Genomic DNA, 15,278 nt, shown 5'->3' with positions numbered 1-15,278 from the left:
CACTAAGGAGGCAAGTACCAGTCCCTCTGTAATATGGACATGAAAACAAGTGGTTAAACCATCATAATAGACAAGAAATGGCTGCTTTATTCTCCTTATTATCATAGTCCAATAGCTATCTCTCAGAGGAACTTGCTAAGCTCAAGATGGATCCCCTATATCCTCACATGCCCAGAACAGGAAGTCCTTACCCGCAAAGCCTGAGAATCATTTACCCCCTCATTTTCCTCTTCAAAATAATGGTAGATTGAAACAATGATCAAGAATACAAATTAGCTCAGCTGACTAGCCTGGGTATGGACAATCAGCTTATGCTTATGCCCGTGGGAGGCCTCTTCTCTTTCCAGTGGAGTCTCTAACCCACAGTGCCTACAGTCTGCAGGGAGAACATACGTAGATCTGTGTATTACTGGTTCTAGAAACAAACTAGCCAGAGGCTGACTCAGGAGCATCCTCCTATAGATTTTATCTTCTTTCATTTTTAAAGGGAAAAAAATCAAAATTAAGATCTAAAAGCGTGGATCACATACAATTTCTAAAACCAAGTCGATGAAAGGCTGGAATTGGGATGAGCATCGCCTTCTTGTACATTCTGTCACCCCCATGCCTCAGTTCTGTATGATTATAGTCTAGAAATAGGGATGTAGCTCAGTTGGTAGAGTGCTTGCTTAGAATAAAAGGGGCCCTAGGTTTCATCCACACCACTATATAAACTGGATGTGGTGACCTCTATCTGTAATCCTAGCAACTGGGGTATGGAGGCAGGAGGATAAGAAACTCATTACCCATCACCAGCTACATAAGGAGTTTGAACCCAGCTTGGGTTAAGAGAATGAATATATATATATATATATATATATATATATATGTATATATGTATATATATATGTATGTATAAATATATATACATATATATACGTATATGTATATATATATATATATATGCATCTCTTCTAGTGGCCTTGACCTTTCTACTTCAAAAATAGTCTTCAATTCTTCACTACTAAGAATTAGTGTTGCAAGGAACTTGGAACTTCACTTCGTTAAAGAAACGTGTGCTATAAACTGTGTCTGGGCAACTGGACAATAAAGCTTATCTTGCCACAACAGTTGTGGATGTCCAAAAAGTTGAATTCTATAGAACCCCATACACTGGTTTATTCCCAGGTGACAAGTGGCAGGATACATATCGAACCAATACTAGCACAAGCTGAAATTATGCACAGCTGTTTGTTTGCCAAGACTTTGCCCCGATTCACTAGCTACAGTACAGCTGCATATTCACACCCAAGCTTGCCATCTGACTTTCCATCATTGTGGGCTGCCCTGGGGCATGTATTGTAAGAGAAGAAGATGAAAACCCAGGGATGATGGATGGTGTCTAAAAGGAGGATACTCTCATTCCGAAGTGGTTCCAGCAAGCACAGAAACAGAATCTTGCCGTTCTTCTCAAAAGAAGCTAATGGCTAACCTATTTTTGCTGGATACCTATAAAGAACCTGTCACCCTGATTCCTAGCAATCTTCCTTAAAACAGCGTGTGTGCCTCACCTCTTCTCCAACAGAATCACTCAAAGTAGGTCAGAAATGTTACTTCCTTCCCCTCATTGATTTTCATTAAAAGAAGGCACTTTCTGGAGCATGAAAGGCAAAGGTAAACACACAAAGCAACTTCCAGTGACACCCTCTAGAAATTGTTGGCACAGTAAGTCTCGTTTTTCCCAAAAGCAGGAGAAAGATCTAATCACCCAGAATGTACCCTTCTTGGCTATAAAGCAGCAGTGATCTTAAACTGTAAAGTACTCAGCTACAGGACTTCAACCAGGTGAAGAACCTCCCCAAAGGAACATATTTGCTTTGCCCATTCTAATTTTCTACATCACCAACCCGCCTCTTTCCTAAGTACTTTCTTCTCTGCCTTCTTCACATCCATGTCTTGCCAGAATGTCAAGAGACCACACTGTTCTGTATTTGAAAGCTGAGAGCTTGAGAATTGGATGAAAGCATTTGTGGAGACTGGGGAGCAGAGAAATCAGGAGAGGGAGGGTGAGTATCTAGGTCTCTCAAAAGCTATAAAGCCTTAGTTTTCTAAATCCTATGGGGCAGGGCTTCCCCAGTCTCCTCCCCTTCCTGAAATTTCTTTCTCAAACCCAGGTCCTGAGACCTGGCTCTCCAAAGGGGGCGCAGCAAAGTCCTTCAGAAACCCCCAAACACCAGCACGGAGAGAAATACACCACCAGAAAGACAGAAAGCCTCTACACCCGCTCCTAGCCAGCTAGCAGGGGCGAGCAACTTCATCCCTGGGCAAAACGAACGCCCCTGTCCTCCAAACCCGAAAAAGGTGATGGTCACTCTGAGCCCAGGTCCCCGAGATCGCCCCACCCCACACCCCGCCTCAAACTCCAAGTGGGGACCCGGTGCTGCTCACCTCTTGGCACGCAGGAAGCGGGCGGCCAGAGGAGGACGAGTCTCCAGCCCAAACTGCCTGGCAGCCTGCGAGCGCCCAGCAGCAAATCCAGGCGGGGCTCCAGGGCAGCGAGAGCGCGCGGCGGGGACCCCCGGCCGGTCGCCCCCGATCCCTGCCTTTCGCCCGCCGCAGGGTGAGCAGCAGCATCCCGGCACTGAATGGACTCCGGCGAGGAGTCTGGGAAGCGAGGACCGTGCTCTTGCCTCCTCTGGGCTCAGCTCAACTGGGCTGATCTGCACGCTTACAGCTCGGCCGCTCGCAGCGCGGGCAGCCGGCGCCCGAGCTCCCGTCACGCCAGAGGGAGGGACCGTGGGACGCGGGCGCGGCGCGGGGGCGGGACGTGGGGCGGGGACGCGGGAGCCGGGAGCAGGTGGCGCGGGCTGCGGCTGAGGCCCAGCCCAGCACGCGTGGAGCGGTGGCGCTGCCAACCGCGCAGGAGCCTTGTGACAAGATTGAGGGATTCAGAGAGACCAGAGACTCCGGAGTGTCGCTCCTCTCTAGACCCCTGTCGACACCCTAGGGATATCTCTTATAAGGATCCACGCCTCAGAATGAATTTCTACAAGATTAGGGTTTGCTGAAATGGCAGAGAGGAAAGAGGCCTGAGGTTTGTAGTATTGAGCTCGGTTATCTCATCTATTTAATGAAAATGATAACAGTAGCCACCACGTGAGGTCGCCATGCGGGTTAATTAAGTTGATGTGCACAAAGCTCTTGGAAGGGTGCCTGCCTCACAGTAGATGGGAAAAAAGTGGTGGTACCAAACCTACTTCCTGCTGATTTAGGTATTATTTCATACAGATGTGTAGCTTTTGGCGAACAAACCTTTTTGCTTCTGGGAAAGCATTTATCCTGTACAAAAGCTGCAGTGGTGGTCTATTTTATGTGACCCACACGCACACACTAGGCAGTGAAGGGTGATATGTCAATGGGAGGAGCTCAAGGATCCTCTGACCCAACTGACACACTAAATATAAATGGACCTGAATATGTCTGCAGCAGCTACGTTCACTCAAATATATATACATTTCCTTTCGGTTTTCTTCCACTTACAGTTTAGGAGTAGCCAAACAGGTAGGTGGCTCTGTTATCGCTTCGGTTTTTATTTCCTTTGTTTGTTTTTTTATTCTTTAATCCACCAAGAATTTATGTGAGCCAAATTTATATTATCTTTGTCAACAATTAACCATATGTCTATGAATTAAAAACACTTTCTTTATTAAAACAAAGCCCATTTTATTCAACATAAGTAGATTAAAGTACAGATTTGCCTAAATAGCATTCTTTGTAACTCTCAATTAATAATTTCCTCTTAAAGGATTAAACAGCTTAGAGTTACTAAGTATACATTGCTTTTCTTTTGTGCAGGGTACATCAGAGGTGAACTTCAGTAACACACAACAGTCACAGAACTACATCAACAGCACCACAGCTACAGGCATACGTTCTACATAGATTTTTCTTCTTGCAAGTAAACCAGATTGCAATATTAAATGACCAAAAAATTTAAATCCTCTAAGCACAAAAATGTTAGTAAGTATGAATTCAAGTAGCGAATGTTTGAAACATAAATTTTATGTAAGCGGAATGAAATATTATAAAAGTGTTTCTATATGAACCTCGGAATGAGAACAATTCTAGAAAATGTGCGTGTGGATTATGCACTCCGGAACACGGATATTCTTGAAAACAATTTGACAGCATACTAAAATATTTTTACTCAGTCAGGGAACATGATGGAAGAGGAGACCAAACAAATATAAGAGCCAGAAGGAAGATAAAGAGGAGGGCTGCCTCAGGCTATCTCTAAGTACCACATAGCCTTCACAGTCCTGAATTCACATCAGCCACGCCCAGTGCACTGGGCTGTTAACAGGAAATCATGGGTCCCAGGGGACTGTAGCTCTCCTTCATGAACTATTGACTACTGATGAATTCTGGAGGAGGGACAGTTATTGCGTTCACTTGTGTCCCCAGAAGTGAGCCCACCAGGTGAATGTGTGAGCTACCAACCCACATTCACACAGATGTCCCTGGTTATGCTCAGGTGGTGACAAGACAGAACAAAAAAGCAAGCATTGAGTGTAGAAAGGGACCTGTCCGGGAAAACAGGAATGGGAGGAAGATAAGGGAGGGAAAAGTGGGAGGCACCACAGCACATTATAAACATATTTGAAATTGCCAAAGAATAAACTTAATTAGAGTTATCAAAGTATGAGTACGCCTTTAGCTTTTTAAATTTTTATTTAATTTTTTCATACACTATATATTGATATTTTTCCCTTCCCTAACTCCTTCCAGATCCTCCCCACCTCACTACCCACCCAACTTCATGTTCTTTCTGTCTTTCTGGTCATTTTTAATTCTAGCCATCTAAGAACTAGTGATTAAGGAGAGCAAGATTTTACATTCACTGTTGTTTAATTAAAAATTAAATAGCCTAAGTGCCCCCAAAAGGGGGATAGTTAAGTAAGTTATGCTCCTTCCTGTGGTAAAACTATACTGATATTAAAGTTGTATTTTCAGAGAATACTAAGAGACTTAAGGAAGTGCAATGATACTTTATCAATGTTTAAAACCTGGAGACTCACCTTAAGTAGCTGGTCTCCAGGTGTGGCAGGAGAGAGTAGGGTGTGCAGTTGGGGTGGGTTTATTGAAGAAGCCTGGTTAAAACAAAACCAAAGCTGTTGGCAGAGGTTTTCTAATAAACTAATAGCAAGACAGCTGTTTGCTTTCCTTTCTTCTTCTTTTTTTTTTACAGTATTTGTTTTCACATTCTCCATAATTATTGTAGTCTTATTATAGCCATTATGTATCATTTGCATTCTCTGTGTTCTTTTTTTGTCAAACAATTCAGCCATGGGAGAGGGATCAAATGCGCACATAAAAATGTCAAGACCAACACTTCATCAATGTTATTTGTAAAACAAAAAAAAAAAAGGTAAATGAAACTTAAATATCTAAAACTAAGGGAAAATGAAACAAATAATGTTATATGTAAAAGAAACTCTTTATACAAATTAAGTTTAGTGGAATTTGAGGGATGTAAATATTCATGAACCAAATAGCACCATAAACCAGAGAGCTCCACCTCACAGCATCAGAGAGACTTCATTTGGAGACTATGACATAGAGGAATAACCTAATTGCAAACACTGTATCCTCAGCCCTTTTACAGGGATAACTTATCAAAAACACATAAGCTATGAATTCATTGGTATAAATATCATGTCAAAATGACCCATTTTCCATAATATGCCAATATTCTGATTGGTTTCTGTTGCATATAGTTGTACTAATGCTGTGTAGCTGTAAAACTCAAAGAGAGAGAGAGAGAGAGAGAGAGAGAGAGAGAGAGAGAGAGAGAGAGAGGAGAGAGAGAGAAGAGAGAAGAGAGAGGAGAGAGAGGAGAGAGAGAGAGGAGAGAGAGAAAGAGGAGAGAGAGAGAGAGAAAGCGAGTGTAGAGAGAGAGGAGAGAGAGGAGAGAGAGGAGAGAGAGGAGAGAGGGGAGAGAGAGAGAGGAGAGAGAGAGAGAGAGAGAGAGAGAGAGAGAGAGAGAGAGAGAGAGAGAGAAAGCGAGTGTAATTGGTCACAGCATTTGCCAAATTTAGCTTACAACCTGTGATTGGCTGGAAAGGCAGCCAATCTCAGATAGCTGTTAAAAGAATATGCTCTTCAGTTAGATCACAGTTCCCTGTTACACTAACTTGGGTTGAAGTCAGCTGCAGGTGGAGGCACCTTCAACATAATCTCATTTGACATGTTTATGGCATTTTACCCAACTACAAAGAAAGGTACCTGACACAGGAAACACTTGGGAACTTTTTCCACTCAGTGAGGAAGACAATCATGCAAAGCAATTGTTATGTGCAGGATATTTTATGTATTAAATTTATTTATCAATATATTTTATGTATTAAAACACGGGCAGATTTCATTTAATTAAAAGGAGTGAAAAATTAGGAGGGCATATAAAGAGGGCTTCACCTGAACTCCTAATTTTGTGCAGGGGGTGCGTGCATGCGCACACTCACAAGTGTGTGTGTGTGTATGTGTGTGTGTGTGTGTGTGTGTGTGTGTGTGTGTGAGTGTGCCTACATAAAGATTAATGGTCAACTCTGGGTATGTTCCTCTGTCACTCTCCACCATGTTTTTTGAGACAAGGTCTATCACTAAACCTAGAGCTCAGGATTCATCTTGGCCAGCTCTACAAGAAATGCCTTGGATCTTCCTGTCCCTTCTCCATCTTCTTCCAGTTCCCAGACACATCCCAACATGCCCAGCTTCTATCTGGATTTTGTGAATCTAAATTCAGGTTCTTTTGCATGCACAGAAAGCACTTTACCTACTGAGCTTTCCCCCAAGCACTCGACTCTTCCCATATTATTCTTAGTTTTTGTTTAGTTTCTAAGGTCTATTTTATTTATGTGTATTATGTGCTCTATATGTGCATGCTGTGTGTGTGTGCAGATGCCCACAGAAGCCAGAAGTGGGTTTTGAATCCTGTGTAGATAAAGTTAAAGCTGGCTCTGGGCCACCCATCAACCCAACTCAGGTCCTCTGCAGGAGCATTGCTGAGTCATCTCTCCAGCCCCAGTATTTTATTTTTCAAATGAAAGATGGCTCAAAGAGGGATAGAGGAGAAAGAAAATGTATGAAGCAAATATAAAGGTAATGTTTTGTTGTATTGGGTGGCAGTTATGATAATAACTAGCATTTACTGGACATTTAGTAAATAAATACTTAGGAGTATTCTAAGATCAAGTACTTTGTTTAGTCCTGAATATCCTGTGATATAAGTCACCCTACCCTATTTTATAGATAAAGAAAGAAAACCATAGTTTTCTCAGCAGGAAACAGCGCAGGATTTCAGACACTGGCAGATTTGTTTCACTGCTTAGAGAGTTAGCTTTGTTATTCTCTGTACATTTCCATGCTTTTGAAATACCTAATAATTGAAATTACTGTGTGGAATCCATCTTAGTTAGGTTTAAAATTCCACATTAAGAATCATGAAAGAGGGGCCACCATGGCGGACAGCGGCCCCGCGGGGGGCGCGGCGTTAGCTGCCCCGGCCCCCGGGCCGGGCAGTGGCAGCACAGGGCCCCGAGTCTACTTCCAGAGTCCCCCTGGGGCCGCAGGCGAAGGCCCGGGGGGCGCTGATGACGATGGCCCGGTGAGACGGCAAGGGAAGGTCACCGTCAAGTACGACCGCAAGGAGCTACGGAAGCGCCTCAACCTGGAGGAGTGGATTTTAGAACAGCTCACGCGACTCTACGACTGCCAGGAGGAGGAGATCCCGGAGCTCGAGATAGATGTGGATGAACTTTTAGACATGGAGAGTGATGATACCCGGGCTGCTAGGGTCAAGGAGCTGTTAGTTGACTGTTACAAACCCACTGAGGCCTTCATCTCTGGCCTGCTGGACAAGATCCCGGGCATGCAGAAGCTGAGCACACCCCAGAAGAAGTGAGGGTCCTGACTCAGATGGCCGTGGCTCCCACAGGACAATCGCTGCCCCCCAACCTCGTAGCAACAGCAATACCGGGGACCCTGCAGCCAGGCCTGGTGCCATGAGCAGGGATCCCCGTGCCCCTGCCTAGGGGTCATTTCCCTTGCCCTCAGTTTTCCACTTTTGGGGTTTTTTATTGTTATTAAACTGACGGGACTTTTTGTGTTTTTATATTGACTCTGCGGCGCAGGCCCTTTAAAAATAAAGCTAGGATACAGCCTTTGGAGCAGCTAAAAAAAAAAAAAAAAAAAAAAAAAAAGAATCATGAAAGAGGAAGGAGATGAAGCTTAATAATAATCTGCATGCTGCTATTTTAGCCCTTGGGTTTCATGTTTAGCCTCATCCTTTAAAAACCAAAAAGATTGAGAGGAAAATAATAAGGGTGTTTTCTGGATTATTCCATCTGATTAAACTAAGCTTTTGACTTTGGGGATTCATTTTACTAGTTGAACAAAAACAATAGTTTGCAAATTAAGTTTTGTTTTGATGTGAAGTTTTTTGCCCTTATTTATTTTATGAGAATCTTGTATATAAACATTGTATTTACATCATTTTCCCTCCAATTCCTGACCTGCACCACCTCCACCGCTCCCTCACTCCTCAAATTCATGGCCCCTTATATTGTATTAGTGCTATGTATACAAAATTTACAAATACAACCTGCTAGGTTTATTTAGTGCTGCTTAAATATATGTGTTTATTGAGATATACACTCTCTCAACAGATAACCTTTTGGCGGCTTGTCCTTAGAGAAGACTGATTTTCCCTCTCTGGGCAAGTTATTGTCTACAAGTCTTCATTAGGCGTAGGGCTATGTGAGGTTCCCCCATTTACACTGGCAAATCAATAGGTGTTGTAATTTTTCAGGTTTTGCTAAGGCAGCCATATTGTTGACATGTACAGCATTCCTGCTGTATATAGAAGACACTGTCTTGCAGCAGATTCTCTTAGAATATTTTTGCCTCCTCTTCTGTGATGTTCCCTGAACCTTCATTATTCCTCCTATTGAATAGGTCTTCAGTCCAACAAGACCTGATGTTGACATCAGGATGTATCACTACTGAACCTTTCTGAATACCTTGCATATATATTGTGTGTATATGCATATATGCATATAAGCATATAATTATGAGTAATCATAAATGATTTGCTATTCTTTCATTTAAACTACACACATGGTATAAAATATATATAGGATGTATGATGTATGCATATCTGCATGTAAATGTGTAATTATGAGAAAACATAATTTTGTTATTCCTTTTTCAGATATCTCTAAAGTTATTTATCCCTCCTTCTGTGTTTCCCTCCTCCCCTTCCCAGTAGGTCCCCCTGTTACTTCCCATTACCCTTTATTTAGGTCCTGTGTCCTGTTAGTTCCTCTCTAGAGTTCTTTTTAGCCTCCACCCTATCTGGATCTGTTTTCTACCTCCCAGGTATCTGGAGTTTCTCCAGGTAATGTGATCATATCTAATGGTAGAAGGTTAAGACCCACAAGTAAAAAGAAACATTTGTCTTTATGAGTTCCCTCACTCAATGCAATATTTTCTAGTTCCACAAAATTACCTGCAAATTTAATAATTCTTCTTCAAGCCAAATATTATTTAATTATGTATACATACCACAAATTTCCATTATCCATCTATCAGCTGAAGGACATTTAAGTTGCTTCCATTTTCTGACAACTGAGGATAGAGAGCAATGAACATAGCTGAGCGAGTGTATATTCTATCAAGGATAACATCAAGTCCTTTAGGCATATGCTGAGGAGTGGGAGATTTGCTCATATGGTAGCTCTGTGTATAGCTTCTTGAGGATTCTTCATCCCAATTTCCATAGTTGCTGCACCAGCAGTGAATTAGGGCTCCCCTTCCCCCACATTTGTTGTTGTCAGTTGTTTATTTTACATAAAATATACATTAATTCAGTTTTATAAGAACAAAACTGAGGTGTACAAAAATATTATGGTTCTTGTCTTAATTACTTTTCTATTGCTCTGAAGAGACACCATAACCAAGGCAATTTATAGCTAGGGATGGTGCTGGAACAGTAGCTGAGATCTTACATCTGATCCACAATCCAACAGAGAGACAGACAGACAGAAAGCTTGAGTCTGAGCCTGATTTGGGCTTTTGACAGCTCAAAATCCATACCCAATGGCACACCTGTAACAAGGCCACACCTCCTAACCCTTCTCAAACATTTCCACTAACTAGAAGCCAAACATTAAAATAAGTGAGCATATGCAGGCAATTCCCATTCAACCATCATAGTTCTTCAGCTCCTTTTCTGTATCATATTTTGTATTTTACATATAATTTAGTTATTATTTAACATGTAGGAAAGGAGGAATAAAGATTCCAGAAAAATAGAGAAATTTACTTTTTTCCTCTTTTGTAATTTCTTAACTTATTTATTTTTATTCACTTTACATCTTGATCGTTGACCCCTATCCTCCCAGTCCTACTCTCACACATTCCTCCCACATATCCCCCTTCCCTTCTTTTCAGAGAAAATGGAGCACCCCGTTGGGTACCAATGTACCCTGGTATATCAAGTCAAAGGAGGACTAAGCATATATCCTCTCTCCCAGAGGCCCAACAAGGCATTCCAAGCAGGGGAAGGAGATCCAATGACAGGCAACAGGGTTGGAGACAGCTCCTGCTCCCACATGAAGTTAAGGTCCCACATGAAGACCAAGCTGCACATCTGCTACATATGTGTAAAGGACCCAGGTCCAGTCCATGCATGCCCTTTAGATGGTGGTTCAGTCTCAATGAGTCCCCATTGGCCCAGGCTAGCTGACTCTGTAGGTCTTCTTGTGGTGTCCCTTGACCCCTCCAGCTTGCTCATTTCTATCCCCCACTCTTCCACAAGACTCCCAAGCTCCACCTGATGTTTGGATGTGGGTTTTTGCCTCTGTTTCTGTCTACCCCTGGATGAAGTCTTTCAGGAGAGAGTTATGCTAGGTGCTTGTTTGTAAGCATAGCAGAGTATCATTAACAGTGTCAGGAATTGGCTCTCTCCCATGAGGCAAGTCTCAAGCTGGGGCCAGTTATTGGTTGGCCCTCAATCTCTATCCCTGCACCTCTTGTAGGCTGGGTAAATTTTGAATTGAAGATTTTATGGGTCCCTTAGTGTCCCCCTCCCGCCACCCAAAGTCCTGCCTGGCTTACAGGAAGTGGTCACTTCAGGCTCCATAGCCCTCAATGCTAGGAGTCTCAGCTAGGGTTACCCCTATCATCTCCCAGGAACATCCCCCATCCCAGGTCTCCAGCTTGTCCCAAAGACAATTTCATTTTTCTCTCCCAGCCCTCTCCCCACCTCACCTCCACTCCATAAATCTGGCCCCACTCCTCCTCTACCCCATCCCCCACAGTTCCCTTTCTCCATCCACTTCTGATGTCTATTTTATTTCCCCTTCTGCATGAGATTCAAGCATCTGCCCTTGGGCCTTAGCTTCTTTGAGTCTCTGTACTGTAGCATGGTTGTCCTGAACTTTATGGCTAATATCCACTTATAAGTGAGTACATACCATGTGTACCCTTCTGGGTCTGGGTTATCTCACAGGATTATATTTTCTAGTTCTATCCATTTGCAAATTTCATTATGTCTTTGTTTTTAATAACTGAATAGTACTCCATTGTATAAATATACCACATTTTCTTTATCTGTTCTTCAGTTAAGTGACATCTGGGTTGTTTCTAATTTCTGGCTACTATGCATAAAGCTGCTATAAATATAGTTGAGCAAGTGTCCTTGTGGTATGGTGGAGCATCTTTTGGGTATATGCCCAGAGTGGTATAGCTGGGTCTTCAGGTAGAACTATTCCCAAATTTCTGAGAAACCACCAGATTGATTTCCAAAGTCACTGGACAAGTTGGAGGGATTTCTAAGAGGGACAAAGAAGTCCATGCTGTTTTTTGTTTTGTTTGTTTGTTTATGAAGAAGGTCACTTGAATAAAAACTAACTTTGAAGGTCCTGATTTGTTTGTTGTTTGTTTGGCTGTTTGGTTGGTTTGTTTTATTTTTAAAGATAGTCGGCCATCCCTGGAAAGAGAGGCCCATTGGACTTGCAAACTTTATATGCCCCAGTACAGGGGAATGCCAGGGCCAAAAAGTGGGGGTGGGTGGGTGGGAGGGTATGGGGGACTTTTGGGATAGCATTGGAAATGTAAATGAGGAAAATACCTAATTTTAAAAAAGTGTAAAAAAAAAAAAAAAAAAAGAATTCCTGAGTCTGGGCTGGTACCCTGAGCAGACCTTGGGTGCAAACTCCACAGCCAGTCCCACAACACCCAGAGGCAAAATTGTATTACTTTTGAAGAAGAGGACTTTATAAGTTACTCTTATTCTGAGATGAATGCTTTTCAAAATCATCACAGCCAAGGAAGCAGGTAACCAAGCTAGTCTTCAGAAGGAGACTGGATAAATTGACTATGTGCATCCACTCAGTGGGACAATAAGGAACACTATAAAGAAATGAGTTGTGGAAAAATAAGGGAAAGACCAAAACAAAATGCAAACCAAGAGAAAGAAGCCAGCCTGAGACAGTGCACACAGTAGGTTTCTCATATATGACATCCTGGGTAAGGCAAAGCCAGGCACATTGTAAGACCACAGGAGCCATGTATGAACAGGAAGGGAAGCTGCATAGAAAAAGCATCTCAGATTTCTTTAAGGCAATGAAACTATTCTATAAGAAACTGTAGTAGTAGCTAGATGTCATTGTAGGCTTGCTCAGATTCACAGAACGTACAATACCAAGAATGATCCCTACAAAATCCTCACAGCCAAGCAATCAGAATCCTCCCCTCACCTAACGTCTGTGCCACCCTCCAAGCAGAGCCATTTTTCTTTGAAACAGTTGATGGATGACGTCATGGATAGACCATCTTAATACACACACCATTTCTTAAATGAATGTAACCTGTTCCCTGCAGGCTGAGAATGACGACAATCACTCAAGTCAAATAGCTTTGACCATAGCAGGAAATCTGTACCCAAAAATTGTGTGTACAATTCATTCCTTGGTGCTGCAGAACTGTCAACTCTTAGCTTAGCTACTATGGAGGTAAAATCCTTTGGTGATATGAGGGACATTGAAGTTCAGCCTTACTACAATGAACTCCAATGTCCAAAAATTGTTCTTATTTTGTGTTTGTACCACGGTAGAGCCAAGATTCTAAGCTCTACTAAAAACAAAACAAACAAACAAAAAAACTTTATCTATTTATGTTCATTTAAAAAACTAATAGTGAAATATTATTTTAAAATATCATGCAGTTAATATATTTGGAGTTATTTAAAATTTATATTGAGAAAAACATGTATTTTCAGTATTGCTGTAGATAAGCATCTACATAAGACTCTTCAACTGATTGTTGTTTTATATCAAACAACTTTTATAATACTCATTTTTATTGTTACAATATTTAAAAAATTTTAAAGAATATGATAAAAAATGAAAGGGATTGCAGGTTTTGAAGGGGGGTCTTCTGGAGGAGCTGGGGTACAAAAGGGAAAGAAGAATATGATATAAGTCTATTTACTCAAAGTATGTTTTTAAATGTTAATAAATTTAGATAAATTGAAATTATGTATCTTTTCTCATCATAATTCAATAAAACCTAAATCAAAAAAAATAAATAAAAGAGAGAGAAAAAAATATTTCCTTGATTTACTTCTCTAAGCCCATTTACCAATGAAACATTTCTCTTGAACTCTTTAGACTTCTTTAAAAGATCAAAATGAAACTATATGTAGTTAAAGAACAAAGGATTCAGACCAGACATGGAGGTGCATGACTTTAATCCCAGCATTCAGGAGACAGTAGTGGGCAGTTCCCTGGTCCACAGAGCAAGTTCCAGGTCACGAACCCCCACCCCCAAAATTTGTTTTCTTGGATAGAAAGTTTAACCTACTGTGAGAGGTTGTGGAAACACTCAAGAATAATACATTAGAACTCTTCAGAGAGATAAAACAATATTACACAGAGATACGCATGCAAAGATGTCAGAACTGGCTAAGTGATTATGGAAGGTAAGACAACCCTGATCTGCCCTATACCAACTAGAGATATAGGACACTTGAGCTCAGCCCAGGGCCAAGAGCTTGAGAGCTCAGATTTTTGAGAGCAAGAGAAGTTGTATGCCTCAGCTCAAAGACAGCAAATTCACCACATTCTTTCCACTCATGACAAGACAGACCAAATGTTGACTGTCCAAATGGTAAGCAGATCTACTTACTATTGGTCAAATCACTCATTTCTTTCAGAGACACCCTCATAAACACCAGACATAACGTTCTAATGATTATCCATGGGTGTCCCATAGTCCAGTCATGTTGACACAAAGCACTGATTATCTCAAACATGAAAGTAGACAAAGCTATAGTAAATGGAGGCTTTCCTCCTTACTGGCTATGTGAAAGAGCATTACCTGAAGCTCAGTTTTAATTTTTTCATCTGAAAATCAGAGCTAGAAGTGCTTGACATAGTAGGGTTGGTATGCAATAAATTAATCTATCTAATGAGCGCATGCACCTGAAGTGTCTACACTGTTATCAGGAGTTAGAGTTTGTTGTAAATATCCCTTCCCTAACATTACGTGTGCTGTACTAACCTGCAGTCTAAAAGTTCCCACAAAAAGACATGTCCCCAATGTCCTTAAGTCAAAAGTTCTGCATCTTGTTGATAATTATATTAGTCAGGGTTCTCTAGAGTAACAGAACTTTTAGGAAGAATCTTTCTACAGAGAGAGAAAGGAGATTTCATAGAATGGCTTACAGGTTGTGGTCTAACTAATCCAACAATGGCTGTCTATGGACCAAAGGCCCTAGAATCTAGTAATTTTTCAGTCATTAAGGCTGGATGTTTCAACTGGTCTTCAGTATTACTGGAATTCCTGAGAAGCAGGCTGTAGCTCCAGGAAAGGAGGAATGGACTTGCTGGCAAGGTGAGAGCAAGCAGGCAAAGCGTGATGGCTTCCTTCTTTCATGTACAGGCTTCCAGAAGAAGGCATGGCCCAGATTAGAGGTGGATCTTCCCAACTCAAACATTCTGGATAAAAGGTGCCTTTCTACCTCAAGATCCAGATTTAAGGGCTGTGTTCCTACCTGAAAGATCCGATTAGGAGTAGAGCTTCCTATTTCAAATTAAGTAAAAAAATAAAATAAATTCCCTCACAGGTGTGCCCCTCCATTTTTGAGGTTTAGTTATTCCAGACTTAGATAAGTTGAAAACCAAGAATAGACATCACAGTGACCAAAAGAAGCATGTGAATGCTCTGCTATGTGCTCA

The 15,278-nt window shown here is 41.6% G+C and overlaps 1 protein-coding gene and 1 pseudogene across 9 annotated transcripts in view; one reads left to right on the top strand and one right to left on the bottom strand.

Moving 5' to 3' along the window:
- Nucleotides 1-2,785, bottom strand: part of Elapor2 (endosome-lysosome associated apoptosis and autophagy regulator family member 2) — a 218,565-nt gene extending 215,780 nt beyond the window's left edge. For 7 of the 9 annotated variants that reach the window (NR_153371.1, NR_153370.1, NM_172706.4 and 4 more), the window contains exon 1: nt 2,428-2,766. Coding sequence is in view for 3 of the 9 variants with exons in the window: in NM_172706.4 (NP_766294.2) it covers nt 2,428-2,613 (186 nt within the window). In the remaining 6 variants the exon portion in view is untranslated. Of the gene's footprint in view, nt 1-2,427 lie in introns of all 9 variants that reach the window. The other 2 variants (XM_030254371.1, XM_030254372.1) reach the window with 2 other exon arrangements.
- Gm7332 (predicted gene 7332) lies at nt 7,489-8,212 on the top strand (annotated as a pseudogene).

The sequence above is a fragment of the Mus musculus genome, chromosome 5, assembly GCF_000001635.26.
Source record: "Mus musculus strain C57BL/6J chromosome 5, GRCm38.p6 C57BL/6J".
In the NCBI taxonomy this organism is placed as follows: domain Eukaryota; kingdom Metazoa; phylum Chordata; class Mammalia; order Rodentia; family Muridae; genus Mus; species Mus musculus.
The sequence above is the reverse complement of the archived record's forward strand: the minus strand, read 5'-3'. Positions and strand labels throughout refer to the sequence as shown.